Source organism: Salvelinus sp. IW2-2015, linkage group LG27 (genome assembly GCF_002910315.2).
Source record: "Salvelinus sp. IW2-2015 linkage group LG27, ASM291031v2, whole genome shotgun sequence".
NCBI classification, from domain to species: domain Eukaryota; kingdom Metazoa; phylum Chordata; class Actinopteri; order Salmoniformes; family Salmonidae; genus Salvelinus; species Salvelinus sp. IW2-2015.
Genome location: NC_036867.1, coordinates 8,798,304 through 8,814,028, shown reverse-complemented (window position 1 = coordinate 8,814,028; position 15,725 = coordinate 8,798,304). Strand labels below are relative to the sequence as shown.

Here is a 15,725-nt window from a genome sequence, read left to right as displayed (position 1 = left end):
CCGTATGCAAATTGAAGTGTGTCTAGGGTTTCTGGGATAATGGTGTTGATGTGATCCATGACCAGCCTTTCAATGCACTTCATGGCTACAGACGTGAGTGCTGGCTACAGACGTGAGTGCACACCTGGACAAAAGGAACACCTATGTGAGAATGCTATTCATTGACTACAGCGCAGCGTTCATTTCATAGTCATTTAGGCAGGTTACCTTAGTGTTCTTGGGCACAGGGACTATGGTGGTCTGCTTGAAACATGTTGTTATTACAGACTTGGACAGGGAGAGGTTGAAAATGTCAGTGAAGACACTTGCAAGTTGGTCAGCGCATGCTCGCAGTACACGTCCTGGTAATCCGTCTGGCCCTGCGGCCTTGTGAATGTTGACCTGTTTAAAGGTCTTACTCACATCGGCTGCGGTTAGCGTGATCACACAGTCTTCCCGAACAGCTGGTGCTCTCATGCATGTTTCAGTGTTATTTGCCTCGAACCAAGCATAGAAGTTGTTTAGCTCGTCTGGTAGGCTCGTGTCACTGGGCATCTCTTGGCTGTGTAGTTTGTAATAGTTTGCAAGCCCTGCCACATCCGACGAGCGTCAGAGCCGGTGTAGTACGATTCAATCTTAGTCCTGTATTGACGCTTTGCCTGTTTGATGGTTCGTCGGAGGGCATAGCGGGATTTCTTACAAGCTTCTTGAAAGTGGCAGCTCTAGCCTTTAGCTCAGTGCAGGTGTTGCCTGTAATCCATGGCTTCTGGTTGGGGTATGTACGTACGGTCACTGTGGGGACGACGTCATCAATGAACTTATTGATGAAGCCAATGACTGATGTGGTGTACTCCTCAATGCAACCGGAGGAATCCCGGGAATATATTCCAGTCTGTGCTAGCAAAACAGTCCTGTAGTTTAGCATCTGCTTCATCTGACCACTTTTTTATTGACCGAGTCACTGCTGCTTCCTGATTTAATTTTTGCTTGTAAGCAGGAATCAGGAGGATAGAATTATGGTCATATTTGCCAAATGGAGGGCGAGGGAGAGCTTTGTATGCCTTTCTGTGTGTGGAGGAAAGGTGGTCCAGAGTTTTTTTCCCTCTGGTTGCACATTTAACATGCTGATAGAAATTTGGTAAGACGGATTTAAGGTGAACCCCCGAAAAGGAAATTAGTCTCTTTATTTTACAGCCTTCTAGAAAACCATCCAGGGGAACACACTGTGTTGTCCCTGTTCCTCAGCAACACACTACTCTAACCCTATACTTATCTCATAGAAAACCTGTGGATATCATATGAAATCCTCAAAGTCATTTGAAACTTCAGGCCATGGAGGAAGAGACAAGATTATCAGTGTCTATAGAAATGACATGCCATTATACAGTATGGTATGGGTTTGCAGTGTTTACTGGTGCCTGGATTGGCACCAAACTAGTATTTACATACCTAATTTTGCTTATATAAATGATACGTTGCATGACTTTGTGAACTTGCCATCACAGGCCCCCTGTAGAGCTACGAACATAATTGACTTTTCGAAGCAGGTTAAGAAAACGTATGCAGCAGGTTAGGATAATTACGTTAAGGTTAGGAACATGGTTAGAATTAGAGTTTGTTAAAATGATAAAATTCTCCCCAAAACGACACAGAATGACGATTTTGACAATTTATGTGTCACGTCCATCCGTAGCTGTATACCATCTAGCCACAACCCATCATTATCACAATGCTAATAAAATGAGGGAGCTGTTATAGGACATTATATATTTGCAGGTCTAGCAACTGGGTTAGTTTTGGTATTACCAATGTGTTTCCACAACAAATCACTCTGGCAACCAATAACCTTCAACAACATTCTATCCTCTGCAATTCTACTAATTAATCAATGGATTGTTGATGAATAATGCCAGAGAAGCCGGTGTTTGGAGGATATATTGGCACGGGTGTTGTTAGGCCCGAGACACAGTCCAAACACCGGCTTCGAGGGCATTATCATGGGTGAACAGGGAGTACAGGAGGGGGCTGAGCACGCACCCTTGTGGGGCCTCTGTGTTGAGAATCAGCGAAGTGGAGGTGTTGTTTCCTACCTTCACCACCTGGGGCTGGCCCGTCAGGAAGTCCAGGACCCAGTTGCATAGGGCGGATATCAGACCCAGGGTCCCAACCTTTATGATGTAAAACGGGCTTTATAAATACATTTGATTGATTGATTGATGATGAGCTTGGAGGTACTATGATGTTGAAGACTGAGCTATACATAGGTATTTCTCCTGTCCAGATGGGATAAGGCAGTGTGCAGTGCGATGGCGATTGCATCGTCTGTGAATCTATTGGTGCGGTATGCAAATTGAAGTGGGTCTAGGGTTTCAGGTAAAGTAGAGGTGAAATGATCCTTAACTAGCCCCTCCAAGCACTTCATGATGACAGAAGTGAGTGCTACGGGGCGATAGTCATTTAGTTCAGTTACATTTGCTTTCTTGGGTACAGGAACAATGGTGGACATCTTGAAGCAAGTGGGGACAGCAGACTGGGATAGGGATAGATTGAATACATCTGTAAATACTCTAGGCAGCTGGTCAGCGCATGCTCTGAGGACGCGGCTAGGGATGCTGTCTGGGCCGGCAGACTTGCGAGGGTTAACACGCTTAAATATCTTACTCACGTCGGCCACGGAGAACGAGAGCCCACAGTCCTTGGGAGCGGGCCACGTCGGTGGCACTGTGTTATACTCAAAGCGGGCGAAGAAGGTGTTTAGCTTGTCCCTGGGCAAGACGTCGCTGTCCGCCGCGTGGCTGGTTTTCCCTTTGTATTCCGTGATTTTCTGTAGACTCTGCAACATATGTCTCGTGTATGAGCTGTTGAATTGCGACTCCACTTTGTCTCTGTACTACCGTTTTGCCTGTTAGATTGCCTTACGGAGTGAATAACTACACTTTTTGTATTCAACCATATTCCAAGTCACCGGTGGTTCGCACTTTCAGTTTTGTGCGAATGCTGCTAGGTAGGTTTTAATAGTCACAGTGGTGACAACATCCCCTATACACTTCCTGATGAACTCAGTCACCCTGTCCGTATATACGTCAATGTTATTCTCAGAGGCTACCCGGAACATATCCCATGATATGACGTGGAAACAATGAAATGACGTGGAAACAATGTTGATTCAACCAATGTGTGCCCAGTGGGACATAACACTGGGAGATTGATGTCTTATCTACTTCTGTTCTGTGGAAACAAAGTAGTTGGTTCCGGAACTAGCTGAATCAAGCATTTAATCACAGTCGATGGAAACCCGGTCTGAGAGTTAACTCACTTCTTTCTCTCTCTGGTAACTAGTGAAGTGTGTTGAAGGGCTGTGGCCGCGAATGGATCCAAAATGGCTGCCATGCTCCAGATGAGAGCTACAGACAGGCAGGGCTTTGGTGGCAGCTGTGTTTGTGTCTCCTTTCTCTGGGGGTCAAAGGGTCAGGCCAGGGATATTGGCTGGGTTGACAGCCCCCCGGCTCCTGTCCATTGACATGTTTTATTAAATAAACGCCACTGCCATCCTTCCCGAAACGCCTCTCTTTATAGGATTAGTACCAGCACAAACATATCCCTCCATCATGGATGATGTCTCTCTCTCTTTGCCTGTACCCCCTCTGTGTCACCCTGTGTCACCCACTTCCCCCTCCTTCCTCCTTCTTCCTCCCTCAGCCCCAATCCTGCTAGGTCCTGTACCGTTAGACAGGCAGGAGGTCCGAGTGTCACCATCCTTCCGTCTGGTGGCCAATGGCGGCCCTCCCAGCTGTGGCCCTCAAGCTTCTCAGCCAATGACGTGCTCCTCAGATGGCACTGTGCTCCTCTGGGAATCGGACACCGTTTAAAACCCCGTGAAAGGGGCACCCGCCCCTTATAAAGCAACAGATCCCCTTCCTGAGAATATACTTTCAGGACCTGACAGAGAGAAAGAAAACGAAGATACCTTGATCTAGGAAAGGGAAGTAAATCAGTGGTATACCATATTAGGATCAACAGTCAAAGGAATACCCCCAGGTTATTGAAGTGCCAAGCTCTATCTGAAACCAGTTATATCCAGGTGAGAATTCTATTATTCTACTCATTGCCTTCAGTTGGCTGTATTTTATCCCCAGTTTATCTTATTGTTCTTGAGTAACCTGTGTCATCTCTGCCTATGTAAACATGTATTTGTTGCCTTAGTCACTCAATATAATAAAGGGTTGCACAACCACAGTTTAACATTTTACTCCTGTATGTGTATAAATATTGAGAGATAATTTCTTTCCCTCAGAGGGCTATTCCAAGGCATCACAGAGCGGAGAGAGTGAGCAGTATGTGGACTCTACTGATGTCTCTGCTTGGACTGCGTGTGGTGATGGTGATGGGGTAAGAACTGACCACCGTAGAGTCTAAGAGAAAGGAAACACAATTTCTATTGCTTTACATTACATTTACTAAACTATATAGCTATTGGAAGGGGTGCTTTTTTCTGACAAGTTAATCATATTTACAAATCGTTTTCCCTTTGTTTTTACACCATGGTTCCATGCTTCCCTTTTTTTCACTTAAATTATTTTTCACTCCTCTTTTGCTCAGTTGGTAGAAAAATCAAATAAAATCCTATTTTATTTGTCACGTAGGGCTACACAGTTTACAGCATGTATAAAAGGTGCAGTGAAACGCTTGTGCGATAGCTCCCTTAACATTGCAGTACAATAATCAATAATAATACAAAAAAATAGAAGAAGGTAGTATCCAAAGTAATAAACTGATATGTAAACGATAGGATATACAGTATAGATTACGAGCAGTTCAGATTATAGAGCATAAGATAGGATGAACGTTAATGTCCCCAAGGGGGAAAATTGTCTTAAACACCCAGTACTGCTGTATACAAAATAGACACTGTACATTACACACTCAACATAATACATACATTGCTTGTTTCCCAATATACACATTCACCACTTCTCATATAGCCATATACATAATACATATTGCACATTTAGTCAGTGACCTACTAACACAGCCCAGCATTACTTATTGCTGTTCAGGTATTTGATGGACAAGGGAATGAAGGACTGCTTATACCTGTTCAGCATGTAGGGACCCTATAGCGTCTGCCTGAGGGGAGGAGCTGATAGCCTCCTCAGAGTGAAGCACAGGGGATGGGGTCTGAAATAAGTTTCTGCGTGTGTCTGATAACGGTGTGTTCAGAAATAGTCTGCAGGGATGGATGCCGCCTCACACACATTGGCCTTCATGGCAGTTTGTGTCAGGAGGCAATTAGAGAATTTAGTTGGACTGATAAATTGCCGAGCCAGACTGTGATGCCATATCTCAGGATAATCTCTTTGAACACATTTTAGAAAGGGAGCATTGTTTTCTACGTCCGGAAATAGAGGCGTTGTTGGACTCTGGTGCAGACACTCCCTACTTGGACCTTCCAGTTAAGCACACCGCCCAGCTAAACACAAGCATGGCGCTTGCAATGCCAGGAAAGTGGGTTGGATTCTTTGGACCACCCATATGTAAAATGTATGCATGCATGACTCTATGTCACTTTGGATAAAAGTGTCTGCTAAATGGCATCTATTATTATATTATATTATTCATTTCATGTTGTTTATCACCGCCCCAGGCACTGGTGTGAACACACAGTGGAGGAAAGAGGGGACCGGATCATTTCCCCCCGTCTTCAGCGTGAAGTGGACTGTTCCAAGGTGTACCAATACAACACGCAGGACTGGAGGCTGGATGTGGATAGGATGCGCCACAAGCATGGGGGGGATGACGGCATTGCACTGTACTACAAACAACTGGGTCGCAAGGCAGTCTGCTTCTTATACAAGTGAGGAGATGATTACTATGACTCCAAAAATGTACTATAACACCAAAATGTTCAGTAATGATATGAAAGCTGCAATGACTTGAATGTATAAGAACAAAATGAAGATGCCAGCTATTGAGTGTATTGTGTGTTGCCTTGTGCAGTAATACATATACTGTATGTGTTTTGAGCAGACCCGCTGAGATGGAGACCCAGAGGGTGAATAAGACTGTGAGGGGGTGCTGCGAAGGCTGGGGAGGACCGCGCTGTTCACAGGGTAATAACAACTTACTATACAGTAGTACTATTCACTTTCGATTGACGCCATGTGTGTCCATCTTAATGATTACATTGGCTATTAGTAGACTTCTGACAGCAGGAGGAACAAAAAAATGGACTGCATATTGAGAAGAATTCAACATATTTCCTCATCATTCTGTCTGACTAGCTCCGTTTCTCTCTCTCATACTGTCCCCCGTTTCTGGTCCAGGCGTGGGTGTGCGGGGCCACTGCTACTCCACATGGAGCTGCGAGGACTTCCCAGGGGTGCACAACTCCTCTCTGATGCCCATGGAGCAGTGCTGTGGCAGCCTGTGGGGCCTGAGCTGGAGGAACGCGTCTGACCAGACCTGCCTGTCCTGTACCTACACCCTGCTGGCTGGTCAGTGCTGTAGGCTGTACCGCTCTCCACAGCGCCGCCCTCTCTGCCACTCACAGTATTACACTGATTGAGGACAACATTTGTTAGTGGTCGAATTTGACAGAGGAAAATTGTCTAATTGAGAACCAAACACTGCTCTATATTCTCTAATGGCTTTGCATGTCTAATGTACTTGATAAAGATCACTAGGTCTAGACTGTCAGATGTTTGTCTCGTGGGGTTAAAGGCTGAGGTTCTTGGGAACATTTATCAGAGGAGATGGTTATAGATATGTCTGCCAGTTAAAGACAGGCAGTTATTCCTTTGTGGCCTTGACGTGGAGCTGCTTTGAGTCAACATAATGATTCACATGTGAAGATGAAGAGTAAGGAATCTATTCAACACTCTCCGTTGACTTTTCCTCTCTCCATTTCTCTTCATTTCTCTCCATTTCTCTCCCCGACTCTATCCATTTCTCTCCTCTTAGACTCCCAGTCGTCTCCCCTCGTGCGGGGGGGTCATTTGGGGAGCGCCCGGAACCCCCAGGGCTCGGCCACCTGTCTGAGCTGGGGAGGGGCTCACTATCGTACCTTTGACAGAAAGCACTTCCATTTCCAGGGCGACTGTACGTACGTCCTAGCATCGTCTACAGATGGGACATGGGCTGTGTACATCAGCACTGTGTGTAACGGTCGGGGAGACTGCAGCAAGGTACAGTAGCTTCCGATGAGCTGAACTATCACTCCTTGTCTCTCCACTGTGTTAGCCTATGTGTGGAGTGTTCTCCCACAAAGTAGCTTGGTGGATGCTATAGAATGTGGAGCGCTTTGGGTTGAATAAAAATACATCATTTCTGATTTGTCATTCTCCCAGGCGCTGAGGATGATGCTGGGATTAGACCTGGTCTCTGTTCACCTCAGGAACCTAACATTAAATGGATTGCTAGTTCCTCAAGGAGAACCGCTCTTTCAAAATGGTAATTCCAACACCCTCTAGTCAGAACAGTTGAAACGCTTGACTACTCCCTTCCTTCTCTTCCGTCTGTCAGTTCTGACATTGTTGCCAAGCAAGCTCACATTCACCTTCACACAATACCTACCCCCTGTTTCGTTAGCTAGCCTATACCATGACAATTTTTTTTTACCATGCCTTCCTTCCCTCCCCTCACTGTGTCTGTGTACAGGAGTGAGTGTGCATTGGCTGGGGGACTTTGTGTTTGTGGAGAGCGGTCTGGGGGTGCGGGTGAAGTTCGACATGGGCTACACCGTGTACCTGACGGTCACCACAGAACACCTTGCCACCACCAGAGGGTTGTGTGGAGTCTATAACAACAATGCAGACGGTGAGGGGACCAGACAGGGGCTTCCTAGCTTCCTTTCCTTATCTCCTTCATGAGTACTGATTGCACCTTACTGATCGTAAGGCTATGACAATGTTGGAACACTAGTGACTTTTTCTCTGTGGTCCTTCAACTATCTTTCCTGTGTCCTCATAGATGACTTCACCACAATGACTGGGAGTGTATCGGAGTACGCTGCCAGTTTTGGGAATTCGTGGCGAGTGCCTGACCATCAGACTGAGGCATAGTACCATCTGAAAACTAGGCTAAATATATACAGTAGAGCCTTCAGAAAGACTTGAGCTTTGAACGTTTTAGGCATTCTGGGTCATTTAGTTCTCCCTGCCTCCATGTTTCTCAGGGTTGCAACGACGCAGCAGAGCTAGGCCACAGCTGTGATGTCACAGGGGACTCTGCTCTGCGCAGGGAGGCAGAGTCAGTGTGTCACCGGTTGCTGGAGAGCCCCTTTACACAGTGTCACCACAGGGTGAGGAACTCCAACATAAGTCATGCTTTGTGTTAACATGCACACACACAAACACGTACAACTCACTTTCCATATTACACAAACAGATTTCCAACAATATAATATAATATTTCAGCAATGGTATAACAATGGTAACCAATAATCCTGCTGTGAAACCCATGACTTTGCCTTTCTGGTCAGGTGGACCTAGCGGCCTACATTGACACATGTCTGTACCTGCACTGCAGCCTGGGGACCAGAGAAAGAGAGGACGCCACGTGTGATACTCTGGCCAGCTATGCCCGCGAGTGTGCCCAACAACACGTCATCATCAGCTGGAGGAGCTCAGGACTGTGTGGTAAGGCCCCACAGCCCCCTCCAGACCTCCAGTATTGGAAAGTACCAGGAAATACCCATTCTCTGTTAGGGGTGAACTTTCTTTCTCTCTCTCTCTCTCTCTCGCTCTCTTTCTCTCTCTCCCCCAGGGCGTGTGTGTCCGCGGGGGCAGGTGTTTTCCGACTGCGTGTCCTCCTGCCCCCCTAGCTGCTCTTCCCCTCAACCCCCTGCCTCGGGCCAGTGCAGGGAGGAGTGTGTAGGGGGGTGTGAGTGCCCCTTTGGGCTCTACCTGCACCAGGGGCTCTGCCTGAGGAGGGACGACTGCCCCTGTTTCCACCGCAGACACACCTACCAGTCAGGAAACACCATCCAGCAGAGGTGCAACACCTGGTGAGTGGCTGGAATTACATGTCCATTATTGGAGGTGTCCTGAAAATGTGGGCAGCCAATGTTATTCTTAAAAGCTTAAAGGGGTCCTCATTCATTAATATGTTTTTTTTTTATGTCCTCTCTTCCGACCCATCCCTCCCTATCACCCCCCTTCATACCTTTCTTTTCTCTCTCTCATTGTCTCTCTCTCTCACCCCTCTCCGACAACCCCCCCAAACTTACTTGCTCCCTCTAAATCTCATTCTCTCTCTCTGTGTCCCCCGTCTCAGTGTGTGTCGAGCAGGTGCGTGGCAGTGTTCAGGGGAGAGGTGTGCTGCCCAGTGCAGCCTAATGGGTGGTTTGCAGGTGTCTACCTTCGACAAGAAGAGGTACTCTCTGCAGGGAGGGGACTGTGGCTTCACTGCCATAGAGGTAAGATGCCATCAGGAACCGTCTCTATAGTAACTGGATATAACTGAAAGTTAACCCATAAGAGTCTAAGCCGGGGAAGGGGTGGGGGAGGGGGTGCTAGTAAGCTATATGGAATTGTTTAAAGAAACAACTGACATGTACATGTTCGTGAGAGTGAAACCTTTACACAGAGGAGTCATATTGGTATGTAGCTCAAATGGTTCGGACGTTACAGACAGAAGTTGGCAGATCGGCTGTACCGACTTCAGACGAGTCCCAAGACACTTGTGAGGGTCGTAGAGCAAAATGGAGAACACCATCATGTTCGTGAGAGTCTCATCTTTCCATTGAGATGAAAAATGGTTTGTAGGCCAAACCGTTCGGACTCTACAGACAATTTTGTAAGAAGACCGATTTTTGGGATGTCTCATGGTCTGACAAACATCGCTCTAGCTCTGTCACTTTTCAACGCAGATGCGAAGTGTTTCGTAGGCGGATGCGATGGATTGAGGCACAACCAATGCAAAAACAAATATCTCTAGCTTAAACTGACAGATTTCTATGGGGATTTGTGTATTATGCTAAGTTAAAAGCACATTTCCTGTAGAAAGTGTCACTCAAGACATCATCTGACATTTTTCCTTTGTCTTATTACATATTGCTCCTTTAGAATCTGTCAGTATCAAACCCCGATGGCTCTCGTGAAAAGTTAGGCTTTTGATTAGCTGTTAGTTAATTGGAGATATCTTAAGTTTTTCTTCCTAAAATTTGAAGATCACCAAGACACATCTATGTGTCTTTGCTAGTGTGTCTAAGTCTGTTTATTAGAGGGAAAACATTTGTTGTGTATATGCAGGACTTTGTGGACAGGAAGCTGGTAGTGAGAATTCGAGGTGGAGAGTGTGTGGTGGGTGGCGGACAGGGCTGTCTGAGAGAGATATCTGTCACCGCTCTACGTACCACAGTGACCATCACCGACACAGGTGGGCTGACATAACTTCTGTTTATTGCCATTGCATTGGTGTTGTCTGGAATGTGTTTTTAATCACTCAATCACTCAATCAACCAATCAGTTTGAACTGGCTGGTGCAGCGCCCTCTATGCAGGAAAACAAAATATGTGGTGCTTTGTTGTCCTGTTCCAGGTGCAGTGACCCTGAATGGCCAAAGGGAGGCGCTGCCAGTGGTGACGGGGGACTTGGTGGTGCGGAGGTCCTCATCCTCCTTCCTGGTGGTCCAGACGTTCGGGGCACAGCTCCTGTGGCATCTGGACGGGCCCCTGGCCCTCATCACCTTGCAGCCTGGCTTTGCTCACAAGGTAAAACTCTACCTTGCTCCCACTCTAACTTAATTCTTTACCAAACCAAGGTCCTGACTCTCTGGTTGTGTTTACACAGGCAGCCCAATTCTGATCTGTTGCTCAATTATTGTCAAAAGATCTGATTGGTCAAAAGACCAATTATTGTCAAAAGTTCAGAATTGGGCTGCCTGTGTAAATGCATCCTCTGTGGTGGTATTGAATTGATGTGTGTTTTCCTCCAGATCCGAGGGTTGTGTGGTACATTGACCTGGAATCAGCACGATGACTTCACCACTCCCGAGGGGGACGTAGAGAACACTGTCTCCTCCTTCGCTGCTAAGTTCACCACAGGGGACTGTCTTCCCCCCCAGGATGCCCCGCTGGACCCCTGTGGCTCCTACGGCCAGAGGAGACAGTACGCAGAGATTGTCTGCTCTGTCATACACAGCTCTGTGTTCCAGGTGTGTGTGTGTGTGTGTGTGTGCGTGTGTGTGCTGCTCAATACAAAACAAAAGCACTGTCTTGTCTTCCAAGTAAAATTGTCCATTTTGACAGTGTTTAAATGTAAAGATCATTCCAACAATGAGTGTATTTCTCCATCTCTCTCTCTCTGGTCTCTGGAGGCCTGTCATGACGTGGTGGAGAGGGAGCCCTACCTGCGTCTGTGTCTGACCGAGGTGTGTGGCTGTGGCCCCCAGAGGGCCTGCCAGTGTACCGTCCTCACCGCCTACGCCCACCACTGCGCCCAGGAGGGCGTGCCTGTCAGCTGGCGCAACCACACCTTCTGCCGTAACAGCCAATGTTTATATACCTAATACGCTACACAATGTTCCAATGTCAGTGGGAGGTTTGACTATCGTCTGGAATATTGGGGGCACAATCTGTGTAATGTCAAAGGGTCTGAAAATGATCAATTAAACACTCCGATCAAATATGAAAACATACATGTACGTTTTCCAATACTCTTCCACTCTCCTCCAGCGGTGCAGTGTTCAGGGGGACAGGTGTACCAGGAGTGTGGTTGGCCATGCGGTGGTTCCTGTACTGACCTCCGGCAGGGCTGGAGCTGTGAGCAGAGCAACCGGAGCTGCGTGCCAGGCTGCCAGTGCCCTCCAGGCCTGGCACAGGATGACAAGGGCCAGTGTGTGCCCGTCTCCATGTGCCCATGCATGCGGGGAAACAAGCTGTACCAGCCTGGTAGTACCGTCCATAACAACTGCAACACCTGGTTCGTGCCTAGGGGTCAAGAGTCAAATGACTTGTTGAATGCCCTGGTTTATCATTTCCCCACTCAACCCAACAATGATCCTGGGCTTTTTAGTATGTTTCATTGTCTTCTTTTTCTCTTTACTGAAGATGTTGCATTGCAACACTTTCTTTTGAGACACAGGGTGACTTGGCTGACCTGGTGTCTACCCGATAATTCTTCAGACACCAGATACAGACCCAAGCAATATCCCTATAATTCTAACCTTACAGATGGAAAGAGAGAGAAAGAAAAATAGATCGAAAGAAAGAAATAAAAAGCAGAGAGAAGGAAAATTAGATACAGAATGGCATAATAATTAACTTAGTTACCCGGTCGATTTTTACAATCTCTGCCATAAACGCTGTGTCTCTTTGTGACCGACACGGCATGTGAAGGCGGCACAGCATGTGAAGGTCTTTATCGTCTGAAGCTGGTGAACAGCTCTCATAAATGGAAGGTAGGCATGAGTCAGCAGAAGTTATCTTTGACCTCAGGGCAGATAGGCCTAAGGCAGATACAGAAATACTTTGTCTACCAATGGAACCATTGGAATTTGTAGACGCCGTAGACTTTGTTGAATAGCTTTGTCGCTAAAAATCGGATGAAAACAAACATTGTGTCAACTGTGTGGTCGTTCAAGCTCAAATTAGTTATGGCGGTGAAGGGCCATTGTTTAACGCAGTAGTGCGTTCATTGTGCAAACTATTCACTTCCTGGTGACACTTTACCATAGGGGTCCATATATAAACCTGCGTTCATTAATAAATAGTGAATAAATCTTTTATACACCTTGATATATGTCTCCATATATGTTGAGTTTTTTTGCAAGCAGTGGCATGATATCGTACTGTGATATGTAAATGGGTATACTTCCAATGTGTTATCCGTTTGTTCGTCCCTCATCCAATCTCAGTGGTGTAAGAGCTCTGATGAAATCACTCTATGGTCTGCTCTCTGCTGCGTCAGGATAGGTTGATTTCATTGCATTTCTTTGCCACATAACAGCAAGAGTCAACGGGCTGGTGCATACTGGTTATATAGCACTGAACAGCAGTCCTTTACTTGCCACCCTAACTGACATTTTAATTACCCGTTTGAAATTAGTGTGGTAATGTGGAGTTTGTATTCAGCTTTAGGATTGGCTTAGATAATTAAAAGATTGACCTGTGCACATGTACCTTGAGTGTGGTGTTGGCACAAGCTAGTGCCCCCCCCCCCCCCCGCCACACACACACACACACACACACACACACACACACACACACACACACACACACACACACACACACACACACACACACACACACACTTATTTCTCTGTTTTTATATCTCTCTCCCACTTTACTTTCCTCCCCTCTCTGTAGTGTGTGTGAGCGTGGGGTATGGAACTGCACAAAGGAGGTGTGTCCAGAGGTAGCCCAGTGTCCAGGCTCTTTGGTCTTCTCTCCACGCTCCTGTCTACTCACCTGCTCCAGTCTGGATGCACCGGGACAGGCATCCCCTGGACCCCCAACCTCCCCCTGCCAAGAGCCCCGGGCAGGCTGTGTCTGCCCCCAGGGGACCGTCCTGCTGGTGGGTCCCTCCCTCCTCCTACCTGGATGTTCGTTCCTCCCATCTCAGCACATAGAGAATGAAGTAGAAATGTCTCAGCAATTAAAGATTACAATGAATAACTCCAGACACAAACTAAGCATTAAAACTTGTCACCCCTCAGCCATAGACAGCTTTATTATTGCAGATAGATTATGGCTTCTATCAATGTAATTGTCTGCATTATTTCCGTTCCCCTAAATATTTTCCTGCCACCCCAGGGCAGTCACTGTGTCCTCCCAGAGCAGTGTCCGTGTCACCATAATGGTCGACTGTACTACAACAATGACACAATCACCAAAGACTGCAACACGTGGTAAGCACCTAGGTTAACAAGTGTTTAACAAATGGGAGCAATAAACGGTTCACTTTATAACCATAAAGAGCACTAGAACTCTGAATGGCAATACAGTGAATCTTAAAAGGATAGTTCAACCCAAATTCTACATTTCTCAGTTAGCTATATACTGTGCAAAAGTGGTCTGAAGTCCATGTCCATGATGTCTGATCTGATGAAGCTATTAAACTATATGCACTAGGAGAAATATGCAGGCCTCGATCCAAAATGATTACAATACATTGGCACTATGGAATTAGATGGTACCAATATTTCAAACGCTTTAAAACAAAATGCACATCAGTGTCTCTAACTCCTCGTTGCCTGGGATTTGGGCTTTCCCTACAGCATATGCAAGGAGCGCCGCTGGCACTGCGGCCAGTCCCTATGTGCGGGGACCTGCGTGGCAACGGGTGACCCTCACTATGTGACGTTCGACGGACGCTGCTTCTCCTTTCTGGGCGACTGTGAGTATGTGCTGGCGCAGGAAGCGGGCGGTCTGTTCAGTGTGACGGCGGAGAACGTGCCCTGTGGCAGCACGGGGGTCACCTGCACCAAGTCAGTCAGCCTCAGTGTGGGCAACACCGCCATCCACCTGCTAAGAGGTAAGGGAGGGACGGGGGGTATAGGGAGAGAGGGAGGGAGAGAAAGGGAGGGAGGGGGAGAGAGGGAGGGAGAGGAAGGGAGGTGGTGGGCGCGATGGGGAGGGAGGGAGGGAGAAGGACTAGAACTGGGAGTGGGAGAAGAGAGGGAGGGAGGGGGATAGAAGGGGTAGGGGTAAAGGGAGGGAGCAGGACGATGGGGGGTAGAGGTAGGGAGGGAGGGAGAATGGAAGGGGGAGGGGTAGACGGAGGGAGTTGGGATGAGAGGGAGGAGGGATGGGGGATAGAGGGGGGGGTAGAGGGAGGGAGTTCTGATGAGAGGGATGGGGTAGAGGTTGGAGGGTGGATGGATGGATGATACGTGAGAGAAGATACTTTGAGAGATATAAATACAATGTTGCATGTTATAAAGTCACTCCTCGTGATGTTAGCTATTAACATATCAGGATGAAAACAATACAGACTAAAGAAGTTAACCATTATGTCCCTGTGTGTGACAGGTAAAGCCGTGACAGTGAATAGCATGCCTGTGACTCTACCCAAGTCGTATTCTGGCAGTGGTCTGACTCTGGAGAGAGTGGGTCTGTTTGTTTCCCTCTCCTCCCGCCTGGGGGTCACTCTGCTCTGGGACGGAGGTAGGGAATACCAAGACACACACAACCACACACACACACACACACACACACACACACACACACACAGACACATACAAACACACACACACACACTGGTGATCATTAGTGGAGCAGGTTGAGAGCTTCAAGTTCCTTGGTGTCCACATCACCAACAAACTATCATGGTCCAAACACACCAAGACAGTTGTGAAGATATGCAACTGTTCAGTGAAGTCAGGAACCAATACACACAGTCAGTCAGGAAAGCAAAAGCTAGCTTTTTCAAACAGAAATTTGCATCCTGTAGCTCTAACTCCAAAAGGTTTTGGGACGCTGTAAAGTCCATGGAGAACAAGAGCATCTCCTCCCAGCTGCCCACTGTACTGAGGCTAGGTAACACGGTCACCACCGATAAATCCATGTTAATCGAAAATTTCAATAAGCATTTCTCTACGGCTGGCCATGTTTTCCTTCTGGCTACCCCAACCCCGGCCAACATCTCTGCACCGCCCGCAGCTACTTGCCCGAGCCTCCCCAGCTTCTCCTTCACCCAAATCCAGATAGCAGATGTTCTGAAAGCGCTGCAAAACCTGGACCCTTATAAATCAGCTGGGCTAGACAATCGGGACCCTCTCTTTCTAAAATTATCCGCCGCCATTGT

The 15,725-nt window shown here is 47.2% G+C and overlaps 1 protein-coding gene across 1 annotated transcript in view; it reads left to right on the top strand.

The window, feature by feature from the left end:
• Positions 1-3,864: 3,864 nt before the first annotated feature.
• Positions 3,865-15,725, top strand: part of sspo (SCO-spondin) — a 75,701-nt gene continuing 63,840 nt past the window's right edge. The window contains 22 exon segments of the mRNA XM_070435689.1: positions 3,865-4,060; positions 4,274-4,368; positions 5,624-5,833; positions 6,007-6,089; positions 6,303-6,473; positions 6,940-7,163; positions 7,326-7,428; positions 7,636-7,794; positions 7,948-8,033; positions 8,153-8,278; positions 8,459-8,615; positions 8,743-8,983; positions 9,253-9,394; positions 10,230-10,356; positions 10,518-10,690; positions 10,915-11,133; positions 11,296-11,461; positions 11,654-11,900; positions 13,286-13,493; positions 13,733-13,827; positions 14,197-14,453; positions 14,951-15,085. Coding sequence (XP_070291790.1) covers positions 4,316-4,368; positions 5,624-5,833; positions 6,007-6,089; positions 6,303-6,473; positions 6,940-7,163; positions 7,326-7,428; positions 7,636-7,794; positions 7,948-8,033; positions 8,153-8,278; positions 8,459-8,615; positions 8,743-8,983; positions 9,253-9,394; positions 10,230-10,356; positions 10,518-10,690; positions 10,915-11,133; positions 11,296-11,461; positions 11,654-11,900; positions 13,286-13,493; positions 13,733-13,827; positions 14,197-14,453; positions 14,951-15,085 — 3,382 coding nt within the window. The 5' untranslated portion in view covers positions 3,865-4,060; positions 4,274-4,315.